This window comes from Nannobrachium achirus (genome assembly GCF_963921795.1).
Source record: "Nannobrachium achirus genome assembly, chromosome: 17".
Classification (NCBI taxonomy): Eukaryota; Metazoa; Chordata; class Actinopteri; order Myctophiformes; family Myctophidae; genus Nannobrachium; species Nannobrachium achirus.
The window spans coordinates 37,331,021-37,347,543 of record NC_137824.1 but is presented as its reverse complement, the minus strand read 5'-3'; the positions used below and the strand labels follow the sequence as shown (position 1 = coordinate 37,347,543).

The 16,523-nt window shown below is 42.0% G+C and overlaps 1 protein-coding gene across 1 annotated transcript in view; it reads left to right on the top strand.

Annotated features, from left to right (window-relative positions):
- LOC308301539 (teneurin-3) overlaps positions 1-16,523 on the top strand; it is a gene marked incomplete at its 3' end in the record, with an annotated part of 266,579 nt that overhangs the window by 214,493 nt on the left and 35,563 nt on the right. Inside the window, exons 18-20 of the mRNA XM_080745556.1 lie at positions 5,959-6,208; positions 9,767-9,787; positions 13,424-13,656. Coding sequence (XP_080601682.1) covers positions 5,959-6,208; positions 9,767-9,787; positions 13,424-13,656 — 504 coding nt within the window. The remainder of the gene's footprint in view (positions 1-5,958; positions 6,209-9,766; positions 9,788-13,423; positions 13,657-16,523) is intronic.

The following is a 16,523-nucleotide window of genomic DNA, read 5'->3' as shown; positions in this document are numbered from 1 at the left end:
TGCTGATGTAAACCTCTTGTGTGTAAGGTTCCAGGAACTGCTTTCTGTCGCGTAAGATTTTGGAAAACTAAAAAAACAACAACACAGCAGGCCATCAGTTTGAAAAAAAAAGAAGACAAGTGTAACTCTGCATCCTTGGTGTTGATTGTTTACGCCAAACTCTGCCAGCTTCTCTTTGTTAGTCACTGAAAATAACAGGCTTACAGCCGAACACAATCTGTCAAACAGCCATCTCATGCGTGTTTGCAAAGAAGGAACATTGAAATGCATTTGTAGCGCCGACTGCCTCCGGTTGCATCTCGTTTCATCCCACCTGTCTTAAGGTACGACGCCCACATCACCAAAGCCTTTCACTGAGGCATGTGTCACAGCGGGGGGCAGAGCTGCTGGAAAGATGAGACCGCATTTGTGATCAGCGGATAGATGCCGATGTGCAAGGTTTCATCTCGGGAATGTGTGATATGCTAATAAGACGCGTGTCCTTTATTTGGGATTGAGCCGTGTTGAGCAATTGGGGTTTATCTTAACGATTTGATGTCTCTGCGGTTGCACATCGTCACGTGCACATCGTGTAGTACTTACACAGATGCTGTAAATAGCAGAAATAAAACACAGATGGTTTGGGCTTTTTTTTGTTTTTAAACAGCAACATGCCCTGAGAAGTTTTTTTTTCTTATTTTTCCTTCTGTTCTGTTAATGGAATCTCTTTCCCATAGCAGATTGCAAGATCCAGACTCCAAATGTAAAAGGTTCCAAAGCAATTTCACCAAAGTCATGTTTTCTGCCTCATCTCTGTTCTCATCTGCGTTGGTTTGTCAAAAGGACTTCCTAACCCAATCCCATTAGCTCAGACGAAAGACGGTGAGCTTTGTAGTCCAGATTGTTTGTTTTGTTTTGAGTATTTCAGTATATGCTTGCTCACATCAAAGTGCCAAAGATCCCCTCACCAGTCGCTATCTGCCTCTGTGTGTGCCAATAGAACGATATCACAGCGTCCTTTGATTATGCATTTTCTCAATCCAAACTGAATTATTCAGTTTGAAGTTAAGCCATTTTATTCAATTTTTTGACATTTTAGATTCACGGTCCACACGGGGGTTGTGGACGTGCCGACGTTGTTCAGTAATACTCGCCGCCACCGAGATGAATCCAAATATCACTGTTTGCCTACGCTGCTGCCCCCCGCCATCGATTCCTTAATGCCGCAAACAAACCTTGACTAATGTCCTCGTCCCTGCAACAAGCAAGGCCACAGTGGTCCACTCGCAGGCGGAGTAGTGACAGGCTAAGTCCAGATGGTCGCTATCATTCTCCTCTCATGACTTAGGCTTCATTTTCTTTGCTTTCTTGTCCGTCTGAGAGCTTGACTGTGATGTGTGCCAATAAAGCATTTTCCACTCTCATCCTCCCTGGCAGTGCTCTCTCCATCTCTCTCTCCAGAGTCTGTCGGACCAGATAAAGGCAAATTACTGCTGTCTGTGCTTTAGTCGTGTTCCCCCCCCTCCATCTCCCTCGCTCTGTTCATTAAAAGAGGATCCAGCCGTTCCTCAATCAGAAACTTGCCTCTCCATCCAGGCTAACAGGCCATTCTTATTTGTCCGCTGCCATGAGTTCACCAACTTAGTATATTACACGAATCACCTCGCATCTCTCAAATGCTGTCTTTCAAACTGTGAGAGTGGCTTCCTGTCAGCTTGTACTCTTGTACGGTTCAATCCTGGCTCCTTCTGGCGTTGTACTGTACGTTGATGAGCAGATGCCTCGCATGGCTGACTCCACTCTACCGCCAGCGCGTGAATGTGAGGTGCGAGCGCGACTGCATGAATGTGAGGCAGAAATTGTAAGGCACTTTGAACGGCTGAGATGACTAGAACGGCGCTTACATAAATGCATGTCCATTCACTGTCACGGCAGACATCTTACATGACGACAAGGGAAAGAGGAGAAAAGGTAGAAGGTGCAATTAAAGCGCTCATCCCTCTCGCCTGCCAGGCCGAGCTCTATGTGAGCATCGGCAGGGTGACATTGCTCGGGGCAACGTGACAGTTTTTGTCAGGTGATGATGGTGCCGTCTGGCACAGGTAGACTCTCGCTCGCAGCCGCAGAAGCAAATTCTACCAATACATGACTCGAATTAGGAATGTTTTGTAAGTGATTAAACTTGTGTGGTGACTGAGTGCGAAAGAAACTCCAGTGTAAGAAGTGCTCCTCTGAGTGTGAACAACACTCCAGAGTTTAAATGTACGCCTCGAAATCACAAGCGATGTGACTGTCTGCGTTATTATGATCATTACCGGTTTGTCCCTGTGCGAGATGTTGAACCCCTGTGCCCAGGGTTCGTGGCATGTTCTTAACCACTATTTTTGCTATTGTTGAAACTTGCCCCAAATACTAATAATAGGGTTAATGTGGTTAAGATACATTTCAATTAAAATTGTAAATACTGATATTATCATGCATGAATGTCAGCTGGCGCTAATCAAATTAATAATGGGTGTGTTAGGTTTTTAATTATTGCACATTGGCATGCTCTGGACACACCTATGAAAACACACTAATTATTTGTTTTGTGTTCCTTACTAGTCTGCCAAGTTCTTAATCTGCTTTTTTTTCTTTCTTTTTTTTCTTTTTTAACCTGAACTGGAAAACGAACTACAAAATCAGCCTGGGGTTTCATTCCCCTTTAACGAAAAGAAGCGCATGCATTTAAATCAGTTTGACCGGAATCAGGGATAATAAAACATGTTCCCACTGGGGATACAAATGAATGACCAGGGGGGACCAAAAGCACAGGCATGGGTCCCCAGTTTTTCCTATGGACATGTCCGTTGAAACCCTAACGCCTAACCCCAACATCTGTCTCTCTGGATAAGGGCATCAGATGCTGTAGATGCCTAAAGCGTAATAATCAGATTTGATACTTCTATACAAATAACATTGCCCACATGTTGTATGTTGTGCTCAGGGATGGTGCGGGTTATGATTGATTGTTGTATTTAATGCATTCCATTAGTCTGTCTAATAGCCTATGGGAAGACTTGTCTGCATTGTAAACTCTGATTGAAGTGTAAATGGAGGGGAACGTGGCAGACTGCCAGAACTATACCTCAGTATCAGATATGTATTTTTAGCTCAAGTGCACAGTCAAAGTGTTATATTGCTGTTTTGCCGCAGTAAGAGTGTTGGCCGCCCCATGTATTTAGACACATGGATGTATCGAGATCATCAGAGACATTACCTAGAGGCTGTTTGCTGTTCGTAGTGTTTCTATATCTGTATCCTCCAGGGCGTGGGAGTCAGCAGTTTCGCATCAGCGACGGTGGCGTTCACGACGCGTTGCCGTCGGTTACTGGGAACGCACACATCGTGGCTCACTCCCGAGTCCCAAGGTCGCACGTCTGATGGCGTCACAAATGGAGCCTGTGTGCCCGTACCGATCCGTCTTTGTTAGCGATGCATTTATAACACTCGCGCTGTACAAAAGGGCCCGCCGCTCCAGGGAGGGTCCTGTCAAGAGAGAGTCTCACCAGACCATGTCTCCATTTGAATTCGCCCTTCAATCGATTAAGCAAATGTATGGAACCCAGTGGAGGGACACTGTAGCATGGTGGCATGTGGCACGATTTCACTGCCTTACATGGAGGGGTTATGGCCACTCGTTGGGGCGATGTACAGTAGGGATGGGATGATAAGCGATATTATCGTTTATTGTGATGAAAAACATCCCATGATAATCTTATCGTGGAGATTTAATTTATCGTGATATTGTCCTCCGTCATGCACTGGGATCAATTCACCTTTTATTTGCCGTGCTGCATATCCGGTACAACTTAAAAGTATTTTTTTCACTCTCTCAAATATCTTTGCCAAAAAATAGCCGATCTACAAGCTCACAACACGTTGCAGCGCGACACTTTGTGAGTGCTCTCAGCATGCCTCCCCTGATACCTCCACCCACCCCTATGACGTCCCTGTCCCTATCATATCCCACCCCTACCCACCCCTATGACATCCCTGTCCCCATCATATCCCACCCCTACCCACCCCTATGACGTCCCTGTCCCATCATATCCCACCCCTATGACATCCCTGTCCCCATCATATCCCACCCCTACCCACCCCTATGACATCCCTGTCCCCATCATATCCCACCCCTACCCACCCCTATGACATCCCTGTCCCCATCATATCCCACCCCTACCCACCCCTATGACGTCCCTGTCCCATCATATCCCACCCCTATGACATCCCTGTCCCCATCATATCCCACCCCTACCCACCCCTATGACATCCCTGTCCCCATCATATCCCACCCCTACCCACCCCTATGACTTCCCTGTCCCCCATCATGTCCCACCCCGTTCTCCACCAAACACTCACTCAATTCCGTAATAAAAATGTAGTTAAAATCTGCCTCTCCCGTTTTAAATATTAATCTGCTGTGACTCGCCATATTCTGTGTCTCGGCGGAGGAATGGATGTCTTGTGGAGGTTGGCGGGGCCACAATGCACCACATTAATCTTCCCTCCCCTTTCGCTGTGACCGAGGGGGAAGCGTGTTCCTTACAAGATTAAAGGGACATTCCATTCCATAACATATGTTACTGTTTGTTGTTGATTTTCAGAGAGCCACTGGAGTGATGATATAAAAGCACAGGCTGCGGAGGTATTAAGCTTGATTTATACATAGCTGCGCGGCGGTGTTGCGCAGCGGAAATACTTTCTGTGTGCAACACGATGCGCAACTAAGTATAAATCAGCCATTAGTGTCCACCGCTAGGATTGATGCTCGCTGCATCGAGGCTCCATTACACCAAGACCACACATCAGTGTCTTAGGCTAAGAGACGCTGATAGAATACATTTACGTTGAGCCTAGCCTTTATTCATGTGTAATAAAGGTAGAAGTAGATATAATCGGTTTTCATGACTGTACAATATAAATGCAATTTAAAAGACAAAGCAATGTGGTGCCGCTATACTCTCGGTTCCATACTGTACATGTGATCCTTCCATTTAGTGAGGACAACTACGGTATAGCCTATAGCATAACTTTCTGTTCGGTGACAACTTAAATATTGCCTTTATCACAAGGTAAATGTCCCATGCCATTTAGATTATATTTGCATTAAAATCTGATCATTTGACAGCATTTAATTAAAGCTGCAATCCTTAACTTACCCAAGAATCAAACCCCGGTCCCCTGTGCGAGTGAAGCATCTTTTTTACTGCTGGCCTACAGTAATACAGAGAACTCGTTTGGACAGAGGATAAATTGCATTTTGAGTTTCATACCACTATGCATTTCTCTATAGAAGAGCAGGTACAGTACAGTAATAATTGTACCTAAGGGCGAGAACAACAAAGACTGACACAATATGTCCATTATGGGCATTCCCAGATATGGACTTATAGTAAGATGACATCAAGGATCTCCATATATGGACATCAAAGGGACAAGGACGGAATTAATTTGCAAGTGTGACTCACATCATGACAACCACACAGGTTATCATGAGACTGACACAATATGTCATTGTCCATATACCTCTATGGGCATTCCCAGATATGCTTAATATTAATGACATCAGGGATCTCCATATGGGCATAGGGACAAGGACAGAATACTTTTGCAAGTGTGGTTGCCGTGACACGTGACGTCTTTTGAATAACACACCATTTAGTCTTAGTCTTAGACTAGTCTTCTGAAATTGTTTAATCTTAGTCTTAGTCTTAGGACTAAATATCAAAAATCTTAGTCTTTTAGTGTTAGTCTTAATGCAGTGTTAATTTTGACAGCAAAGATTTAGTCTTAGTCTTTTGAATAACACACCATTTAGTCTTAGTCTTAGACTAGTGCGACTCTGAAATTGTTTAGCCTTAGTCTTAAGTCAACTAAATGAACACTGCACCAGATGTGGGAAATGAATTGAAGCGTACCGTGTGTTGTTGTTCCCAGGCATTCTGTACAAAGGCAGCGGGGAGAACCAGTTCATCTCCCTCCAGCCGCCCGTCATCTCCACCGTCATGGGGAACGGCCGGCGTCGGAGCATCTCCTGCCCCAGCTGCAACGGCCAGGCCCAGGGCAACAAGCTGCTGGCTCCCGTGGCCCTGGCGTGGGGCGTCGACGGCAGCCTGTACGTCGGAGACTTCAACTACATCCGTCGCATCTACCCGTCTGGCAATGTCACCAGTGTCATGGAGCTCAGGTACAACTATAGGGTCTTTTTTTTATTTTCACTGCATGGCTGAACCACACCTGCAGAGGGACATCAGTCAAGTGAAGCGCACTCTCTGCATGTGTGACATATTGAATTGGATGTGTGTCATCTGGAATGGAAAGATATAGGATAAGATGACGTCGTTGTCGTGGTGGAAACCTTGTATGTACAAAACCGTCCTTTTTTGTTGTTATTTTAAAAACGATTTAAAGAAGTGAGAATAGCCGATCTACAAGCACACAACGCCTCGCATTGCGAGGCGTTGTGTGCTTGTAGATCTGCTATTTTCACTACTTTTGTGGGACACTTTTGTGTGATGTAGGTCTTTAATTTATAAGAAAACAAACTTTGAAACTTGGAGATACAAGGTTTCTGCTTGACAGTGACGATGAATTATATCCTATTCTATGGAACTTAATTTTGGATCTTATGTGCCATGAATCGTGCATGTAAGACTACAAAGTAGGCAACACACTGGGACCATAGACAGCTAAAACATTACATTCTAAGAACACACTATAAAATATGTTAAAAAATAGAGCTATTTGAAGGAGCTCTAGCTGTCTGTGGATTGTACACCCCATCCACAGTAGAATGAGGCTCATCCTTCCCCTGCCCACCAAATTTAAACATATTTTTTCCAATCCATCTCAATTATTAGGAAAGACATCTCGTCTTCACAGTGTAATTGCGATGATTTACGCCCTCATGCCAACTTGGCCGGTCTCTCCGATGAGCCTCGCTTGGCCAATTGCCGTTTTCCAAAATGTCATGATGTTGATTAAATGTACGCCGGCCCCGTCGTCGTACAGTTTACTATACTAATCTCTAAGAGGAAATAGTTCATTAGGCCGTTCCACAAGACCTTGGCAGTTGAGCGTTGTCAAGGTCGTGTGAGCGAGTGAGTGATGCTGTCTGGTTGTGTGAGAGAGTTGTGTGATCGGGTGGTTTGTGAGGTTGTGAGGTTGTCATTGTGAGGTTGTGTTAGTGAGGAAGTGTGGCTGTGCAAGGGAGGTTGTGTGGTTTTGTGAAAAGCCTGGACATAGAAAGGGAATGAGTAATGCTCGTCCCCTCCCTCAGCAGTGAGGTGCCCTTGAACAAGACACTCGTACATCAGTTGCTCCATTGAAGTTGCCCCAGGCCGCTCCCAGGCACCTCCCAGGTGTGAATATGCATAGCTATATAAATGAGAAGCATGTTGATGCTGGAAATTAGAGCATACAGTACATTAAAAAAAAACTTAAACTCAGACCCTTTCGGAGAGAGTTTTTATAAAGTACAATTTTTACTGTTGATACTGTACAGTATAGCCTATCAAAAGTTATAGCTGCGGTATCTCAAATCCAGCAGGAAAATTACATTTGTAGCTCTGCCTAATGAAAATTGAAGTAATAATTACTGAATAAAAGTCTATGGCTGTGAGTTGTGAGCCAAATGACCCCTTAGATCTGTTTCTTATCATGTCAGCATCAGATTTGCCAAAGCAGAAGCCAGAAAAGTGAGGCACGGTAAATCTGAGGGTTTTAGTTTGAAAAGGCCCAGACACCTTGTCTTATTGATCTAATGTCATTTGTAATATGCCAAAAAATATTGTTATTATCTCGATGCTGAGATTGTTCTGCTTCTTGTAGTATATGACATGACACAAGTTTTGCATTTAATAATACCGTTTGAGCGTGTCATTTAAAAGACACCTTGCCCCCACTGGTGGGAGTGTATCAGTTTAGCAAAATAAAAGGAAATGTTACCTTTAATATTATATAATTTCATTCTCAGCAACGAGGAAGTAATAGACTCTTGTTTGATGAAAACTGTCCTGCCAATAGAAACACATGCATGGAAGCTGTTGGTACCTAACTGCTTTCATACCCAAGTGGTTCATTTTAAGTTCTGACTTTTATCCAGTGGAGGAAAAGAAAAACTATTCCACAAAATACACTAGATCTACAGCTGCAGAATTTCTGCTTACACATGCTGGATGTATAGTTCCAGGTACTGTGTATGCAGGAGCTGAAGCGGTTTAATTGCATGGGAAGATATGTATAATGCATGCGTGTTCTGCACAACCAGAATACATGGTATTCCCAGAACCCCTTGTAACTTCCGCTTGAGTTGCTGTCAATGTAAAGTCTGTATTTAGATACTGACCTCAGAGGCTTGTGGGACAAGTGTCAGGATCAATAATCCAATAGGAGAGGTTGAGATGAAGTAAAAACAGACAGTGGTCATGTGGGATTAGACCAGGAGGGAGCGTAGTCTCTGGGGCTTCAGGCTTAATCCCCAGGCATTATTGTTGTTGTTTCTTGGCACCGTTGAAAATGAGGATATTTTCCTCAACGTTTTTCCGATAATTTAATTAGAGCTAATGTTATTTTTAATAATTAATGATGATTAACTAGGGATGTTCAGTCAAGTTTCTTTTCCTATTTTTTTTACTGCGATTTTGAGTGTCTGCTGATACAGGGCCAAGATCTTATCTTTTATATTTTTCAAGATCATACAGTTGTGCAGTGCACTCTTCAAGTAAATTAAAATGAGACAAATCCAATATACAAGAGAAAATGCTTGACTCTTATCCCCATAAGTGGCTTTTGGACTGCTTTCATCACTAAATTATCACTAAATTATCCACAACTTGTTATTTTCAAATATGACATGCTCGTATTAGAATGGTTCGTCTTTTAATTAAACTCTTCCGAGACATTGCTGTCTCGAGGTCGTCACTCTAAATTGAAATTGTAGATTCGATTTTAGTCAGAATCTATCAATCAAGGACATAACTTTTTTTTTTTCATTTACCGTGATAAATAATGGAAACAAGTCCCCAGGACTTGTTTGTGTTATCCTTTTAGCTCAAATGTCTGACTGTACCTCGCGCTGTTTACATTTCTGTATTCAATCAATCAATAAATCAATCAATACCTGTTCCCCTCCTTTTTCTCTTCACCTAAAACAGCCCATCTACAATAAGCCCGCTTGCAGATCTGATATTTTTTTCCAGGATTTTTGCCAATTTTCACAGAATGTTTGCCTATTATGACATGCCCAGAATAGGGACGCTGAGGTTCTGTTTATGGTTAAACTTACTCTTACAATTTAGGCACATAATCTCCTTGCTGCAGACATTTAGCTGCTGCTACACAGTGAAGACGTCGGGTTTTCAACTTGCTGTTGGATAATGTGAGTTCATATGACACCAATGACAGCTGACGTAGACAGAGTGAAATGGCTTAAATATACAAAGGATTCGTTTTTGATCTTGCCAGTAAGTAGCCAATGCTGTTCAATCATTTTTGTGATTGGACATCACTATTATTTACCGACAAGCCTACAAAAGACCAGAAAACCCTTATGTGCTGCTCCTGGATTGTAGTGTTGCCTTGGATCTCTTCATAAGAACAAAGTCTTGACATTTTATGTTTTTTTTTTTTTTTTTTGCTGAATTGAAATTGACTGAAATTTAAAATGTCATGTCTTTACATCTGACACTCCTCACCTCAATTTCCTTTTCCTTCTTTCACCGCTGTCCTTCCTGCCTCCCCGTAGAAATAAAGACTTTAGACACAGGTACAGTATGTGCACGCTGTGTTCATTTCCTCTCTGTCTCCATCTCTATTAAAATCTCTTATACAGTGGGGTTTTTCTAATAGGAATTAGATTTTATCTCTTATCTCTGTTTTTTTATTTCTCATTCAAAGCATCTGGATTGACTCGTAAAAGCTGGTGGGGTTTTATGATTCTGTTTCATTGTATTATACCGTCGTTGTCGGGCAGAAACCTTGTATCTCCCAAAGTTTCAAATTTGTACTTTTTTTGTGTGTGTGCTTGTAGATCTGCTATTTTCACTATTTTAAATCATTTTTAAAATGATAAATAAAAAACAAACGGTTTTGGACATACAAGGTTTCCACCCGACAACATCGATATCCTCTCTGTCTCCATATCTATTAAAATCTTATATTCAGTGATTTTCTTTTTTTTAATTAGAATTTGATACATTTTATCTCTTTACCTCTTATCTTTTCATTTCTTATTTAAAGCATCTGGTTTTGACTCATAAAAGCGGTTGGGGTTTTATGCTTCTGTTTCATGGTATTATACACTGTAGATGTTCGACTGTGATCACCGTGTTCACTTTAACTGCCTTGCTTTATCCCCTTCTAAATCCATCCAGTATTGATTGAGGTATCGTTAAACTTGAGTGTACCCCCCAAAGCTCAATCTATCGCCTTAAAATTAAACTCTTTCTTTTTAAATGGAGCACATTGATGTCCCCTAATCACCTGTTCTGTGATGCATTACATTGAGGAAAGTTAAAGGTCTGCTCAGTCAATGTTTGGCAAACATTATAGCTAGCATTTAATCTGATATTATGTTATAAACATATTTGTAATGTTATCATAGGCTACGCCTGAAAATATTATCTATTACATTTGTTTATCATTCTATGTAGGCTGCCTTTTCCTATGTGAGTGGGAATTGTATGACACAGGTGACTGCAGTCAACCAACAAAGCTATAGCAAGAAGTTGTCCAATTTGTGTGGAAACCATTGACCAGGTTAATACAATACTGTATAGTATAAGCACAAATACCTGGATGTGCATCTATTTGGTAGGGCTGCACCCAATCTGTCATTCCGATATGGATCTGAATCGAAATATAACTATTCGACCATTTGACGATTAAACTGAGAGAGAAAGGCAGTGGATTGAGGGCTCTGTGATTCCTATCATGGACTTTTAGTGGGCAGCCCTTGCAGGGGCACTCCACCACCTCTTGATAACAGAAAACTGCTGCTGCATGTGTCATGTGCTCCGCTTGTAATTTCCTTCCGACGATACTGAATGACTGAGTGGACCTTTAATGAATCCATAATGTCTTTACTAAGTAGGCAGTGGACAATTAAGATCCTGTACCATAATTGGCTGAATGGCTGTAGTAAATTTTCATGCAAACGTTTCCTGTGTCCAGCTGACAAATGATTTCTTAATTTGCTTTTTGGAGAAAAAAATGGAGGCATTTTTCACTACTAATCCTTATTCTACCTCATTCTGAGGGGGTGTTAGGGGTCCATTTGTTAATGTTTTTAAAAGGTTGTCAATTAGCAGAGCCAGATGCAACCCCACCAGTGTTGCCTGTAGGGATGGGACGATAGGAAAACTTCATCACGATTATTGTGACAAAAGAAATCGCGATTTACGATATTAACTCATTGAGTGCCAGCCTATCACCACTAGAGGGCGCCCAGTGACCAGAGAATAATAGAGATATGCTGGTAATGCATGCCCACGCCCTGGAGCCATGACTTGCCTGAACACTTTCCTTTGTGCATGTACAGGAAGAGGATGAAGTTAGCTTGAAGTTAGCTATTGGCTACCAAGCATTTTAGAAGCCTTATTTTCGTCAACTTAGCCATGATTAAACCTTGCACACCTCATGCATGGGAAAAAAACAGAGAAGAATGAGCTCTAAAAAATCCAATGCAATCCTGGATTGCATTGGAGTGGATTTGTGCAGTTTGTTCACAGCTTTCAAACAAAAAAATCCGATTGGAAATCCGTTCAGGCATTCTTGAGATAATCGCCATTATGTTTTACATGTAATGTAAACAAAAATGGCTGCCCTGTATGTTAGATGGGGTTGTATGGGGGTGGAACATGCAAAATCGCGATTGAAATCATGTTCACCAGATTTGATGGGGTCCAAAAAAAAAAAAAAAAAATTCAAAAAAAAAAATTTCAATTTTTTTTTTTTTTTTTTTTTTTAAAAGCCGAACTTGTTCGGGATCGGCACTCTACGATACGCTAATAAAGCCGAACTAGTTCGGGATTGGCACTCAATGAGTTAAGGCGATAATCAAAATTCATTATCCTGGGGGGGAACATTTGCCCGAAAATAGCCGATCTACAAGCTCACAGCATTGTGAGCTTGTGGTTCGGCTATTTTTTGGCCAAGACATTTCATAGAGAGAGAGAGAGAAAAAAAAAGACTGTATCAAGTAAGTATATTAAAAGTACCTTTTACCAATTATAGCAGCTCACATAAAATGCCGTAACTCCGGCTAGGAGAGACCGGGACAGCCGGGGCCGGTACCTATTCGTCCGCCTTGCCGGCGCGGAGACCCCACCCCTCATTTCTCACATGGCCCTCTTCTAGCGCCCTCTTCTAGCGTGAGTGTTTGAATGGTACCGGATATGCAGCTCGGCAAATAAAAGGTGAATTGATCCCATTGCATGATGGAGGACAATATCACGATAAATTAAATCTCCACGATACGATTATCGTGAGTGTTTTTATCACGATAAACGATAATATCGCTTAGCGTCCCATCCCTAAAGCAGAGCCCGATGCAACTCGACCTTAGCACAGAGGACTGACAGTTGAATAATCTAGAAAGTTGTCATCTTCACTTTGTCATCTGTTGGTAAACCTCGCATCATCCTTCCTGTTACTGTCCCTGTGACAACAATGTCCTTTACAAGTAACACACTCTGCTTTTTTCTTTTACTTACACCCTCTTTCTCTCTCTTCCTCGCTTTCTCTTTTTATCTTTCTTGTTTTCTCGGTTTCTCTGCTTGCTAGTCAATATATCTCTCTGCCTCCCCTCTCATTCTCTTTCATCTCAGTAGTTCATCTGCTATGGAGAATCCCCGCACAGATCTTAATGTCGCTTTCATATTGATAAAAATAAAAACTATCTCACAACTCCCTAAAGGTCTATTATCCAGAGTGTCATAATTTCTCTTTCTGTATGTATACAGGGGAAACAGTATGCATGATTATAGTAAGGTTTCCTCTAATAAAAAAAGAAGGAAAAGAATATATATATTTTTTTTTAAACACACTCATTCTATTAAATACCTGTACTAATCAAAGTTGAGTACTAAATTCACATACAGATCTCAGCAGGACTATTTTTCTCCTACCAGATTAAAATAGTCAGTAACCTACATTGGATATACTGTTATAAGCACAAGGACAATATATTCTCAATTACATTTTACGAGATAAATACATAATCTAATTGAGCTCCATTTTATTCAAACTAAATAAATTACCTGAGAGATTATATTTGATTATATTCTGCATCAATGCATCTCAATTTCAACAGCTGTTTTGTCAACTTCACATGTTTGTTGATGTGTTTCTAAACAACACAGCGAATATCATTGACATAACTCATCTTTTCCTTTAACCACAGTAACAACCCTGCACACCGTTACTACCTGGCCACTGATCCAGTGACTGGTCAGTTGTACGTGTCCGACACCAACTCTCGGAGGCTCTACCGGCCCAAGTCTTTGACTGGATCCAAGGACCTGCAGACCAACGCGGAGGTGGTGGCTGGGACTGGGGAGCATTGCCTCCCGTTCGACGAGAACCACTGTGGGGATGGAGGCAAAGCCACAGAGGCCTCCCTCACTGGACCCAAAGGTACTCCTCCATATGACTCAATCCCTCACTGGAGGGATAGAATAGATAGGCCAACCGATTTGTAATGTAATGAAGCAATAATAGCGACTCAATAACTGCGCTCAAGGCCAAATTAAGACGTTGTGATAAAAATGTTTTTCACACTTTTAGAGCATACCTGTGGTCATAACGAGGACATATCTCAATAGATGCAAAAAAATATTTTTATACCAAAAATCCCTACAATGTATTTTTTACTTCCTGCAAACGTGATGTGTGATGACATTGATAGGCCTGCATGAATATACATGAATCTTGATTTCATTCGCCTGCAAAATTTCCATACCTCACGTTCTTCCACACAATCTGAAAACATTGGAGGTGAGAAATAAGCAGTGTAGTAACATAAACATGCTTCACTCTGCCCCCTCTCTCTCCCTGGGGCTGCGTGAAATGCAGGCTACAAACGCATTCTCTGGCTAATGTATTCCCATAGCCCAAGGGGATGGGACCTTCCGATAAATAGGGTCTGAATGCAAACCACAGAAACCCAGGAGGCGGATTCTTGAATCCGCCTCCCCCTGTTCATTACAGGGGGAGGTGGATTCTAAAGAATCCTAAAACCACCCCGGTACGGTTAGGTTCTTGTAAAGGAGTGCTCGTTTTCTATTGACCCCGTGAGACACTGGCGCCGTGTCTAGTGGTGCGGAGGTCGCACAAGCCGACTCTGCGCCTTTAGAATGTGTAAACAGTAACACATCCACGCACCTCCCAGGTTTTGAGACTGTGTGTACTTTATGTGATAGAAGAGCAAAAGGGGCGCTCTGTTTGAGGAGAGGTTCAGCTAGGAGATCATTACTACCTGCTTATATAATCATCTTTAAAACAATGTTTCCCAAACACATTTGTAGGTCGCGGTCCCTTTGTTTTTTGTTTCCTACATTTTGATTTTGAATTATTATTATTCCAAATATTTTCAAAAGCATTTTTCATGAACTAAAAACAAAATTAATTTCATGAAGAAATCAAAGAAATTCCATACATTTGAAAACAAATGTTTAAGAATAGTGAAAATAGCCGATCTACAAGCTCACTACGCGGCGCGACGCGTTGTGAACTTAGATCTGCTGTTTTCACTAGTTTGGGTCCCGGGCAAATATCAAATTTCTCTTTTGGGTCACAGGCTAAAAGGTTTGGGATCCACTGCTTTAAAAGACAACCAAATGTGCTTAAATTCTTGGAGAGAAATTGCGCTGACAGTCGTAAAACATTTAAGTGTGTGCACTGCAGGCAGAAGTGTACAGCAAGTATCTGTGACAGATTTTGATTTGCAGTGCCCGTGTGAGGTACACGAGCACGTCTGTACTTATCCACCATCCGCGGACCCTCGTAATGGGCCGTCACGATGAAAAAAGTCAGACGTGGTTTGTTTTTCATCGGTCGCTGCCAGCACTGAATGCCAATTGTCATTGCTCAGCCTCTGCTGGGGGCTTGAAAGGTTTGTGTGCAAAGTCAAGTCTAACACAGAGAAGTGAGTCTCTAACGATTGTGGGGGTGGGGGTGAGAACAAAGAGCAGATGACTTTCTTCTGCCTTCAGACATTTGACGATGAACTCCGCTCAAACGTGACACTTTTCATCTGTCTGAGAATCCCAGACGGTCAAATAGCCTTTCTCCCCAGGATCCACCGCAGGATCACTATAGGCCATCAATGTTTCAGCAGGTAGCAACCTGACTTAGGCCTGGCCCACGGGTCAAACCCTACCACTCAACTCTCTCAAAAGCTTTTAACCACGTGAACCCAGGCATCCCTATTCTGGAGTGTACATTCGGCGAATATAGCAAGCTCACTGTGAGCTTGTAGATTTGCTATTTTCAGGCGTATATAGTAAATAGGATTTAAGTTGTTGGATTTTATTTTAATACAAATTATACTCTGGAGATAAAGCCAAGAGATAAGATTGATGTTTAAGCTTAATCTAAAGGCAGGATGCTTCACATGGACGCTACCTGAGAAGCAAGATGTTTTTAATTGTTTAGAATTAGTTTTAAAATCACAGCAGTGTGTTATAGGACTATTATAGTGGTATAACATGTTTAGAAGATTGACTATGGTATTGGCTCACGGACACCTGAATCCCACCAGGCAAATCAATAAAGGTTTATCTTGGTTGACTTTCATGGTAGTCATTGGTGATTTTAGTGCAGTACGGAAGTCAATGTGCAGAGACTTTGTAAAGTTCCAACATCCAACATAATGAACTGTATTGCTCCCTTAATACAGTAGTTACGTGTTTTAATGCATTTTAAAGTATGAATTGAAAAGACTAGCCGCAAAATAATCCCAGAAGAAAAGTTTGATTTATAATTGCAATTCAACTGTCCGTCAGACTTCTTAACTGCCCCATGATGTACAATAGGCCTATAATCAACATCGACTCAATTATTCAGATATTGTCAGTAATGTTTTAAAAATTATGGGGGGCCTTCAAAATCAAAAGATAAAGCCATCAACTGGATAATGGTCTATGTGTTGATCCAATATGATATATGACAGAAGCTGTGAATAAGCAAGTATGGAGGGCAGTAATGTCCAAACGTGTTTCTCAAAAGCAGGGAGAGAATGCATGCAAGGTTTAATTGAATTCCCATTGGTGCTGGTTGCCTGGTTTCTATTAGACAGCTCAGTGACAGAGAGAGAGAGAGAGAGAGAGAGAGAGAGAGAGAGAGAGAGAGGGAGGTGTAGACACAGAGAGAGAGACAGACTGAGACAGAGAGAGATGTGGGGGCTGGCACAGCCTGCTAATGTACTCTCCCCATGTGGGACAAACCGACAGCAGCAAACTCAGACCGTGGATCACCTGCAGCACTCTGAGCCCCTGATCCCC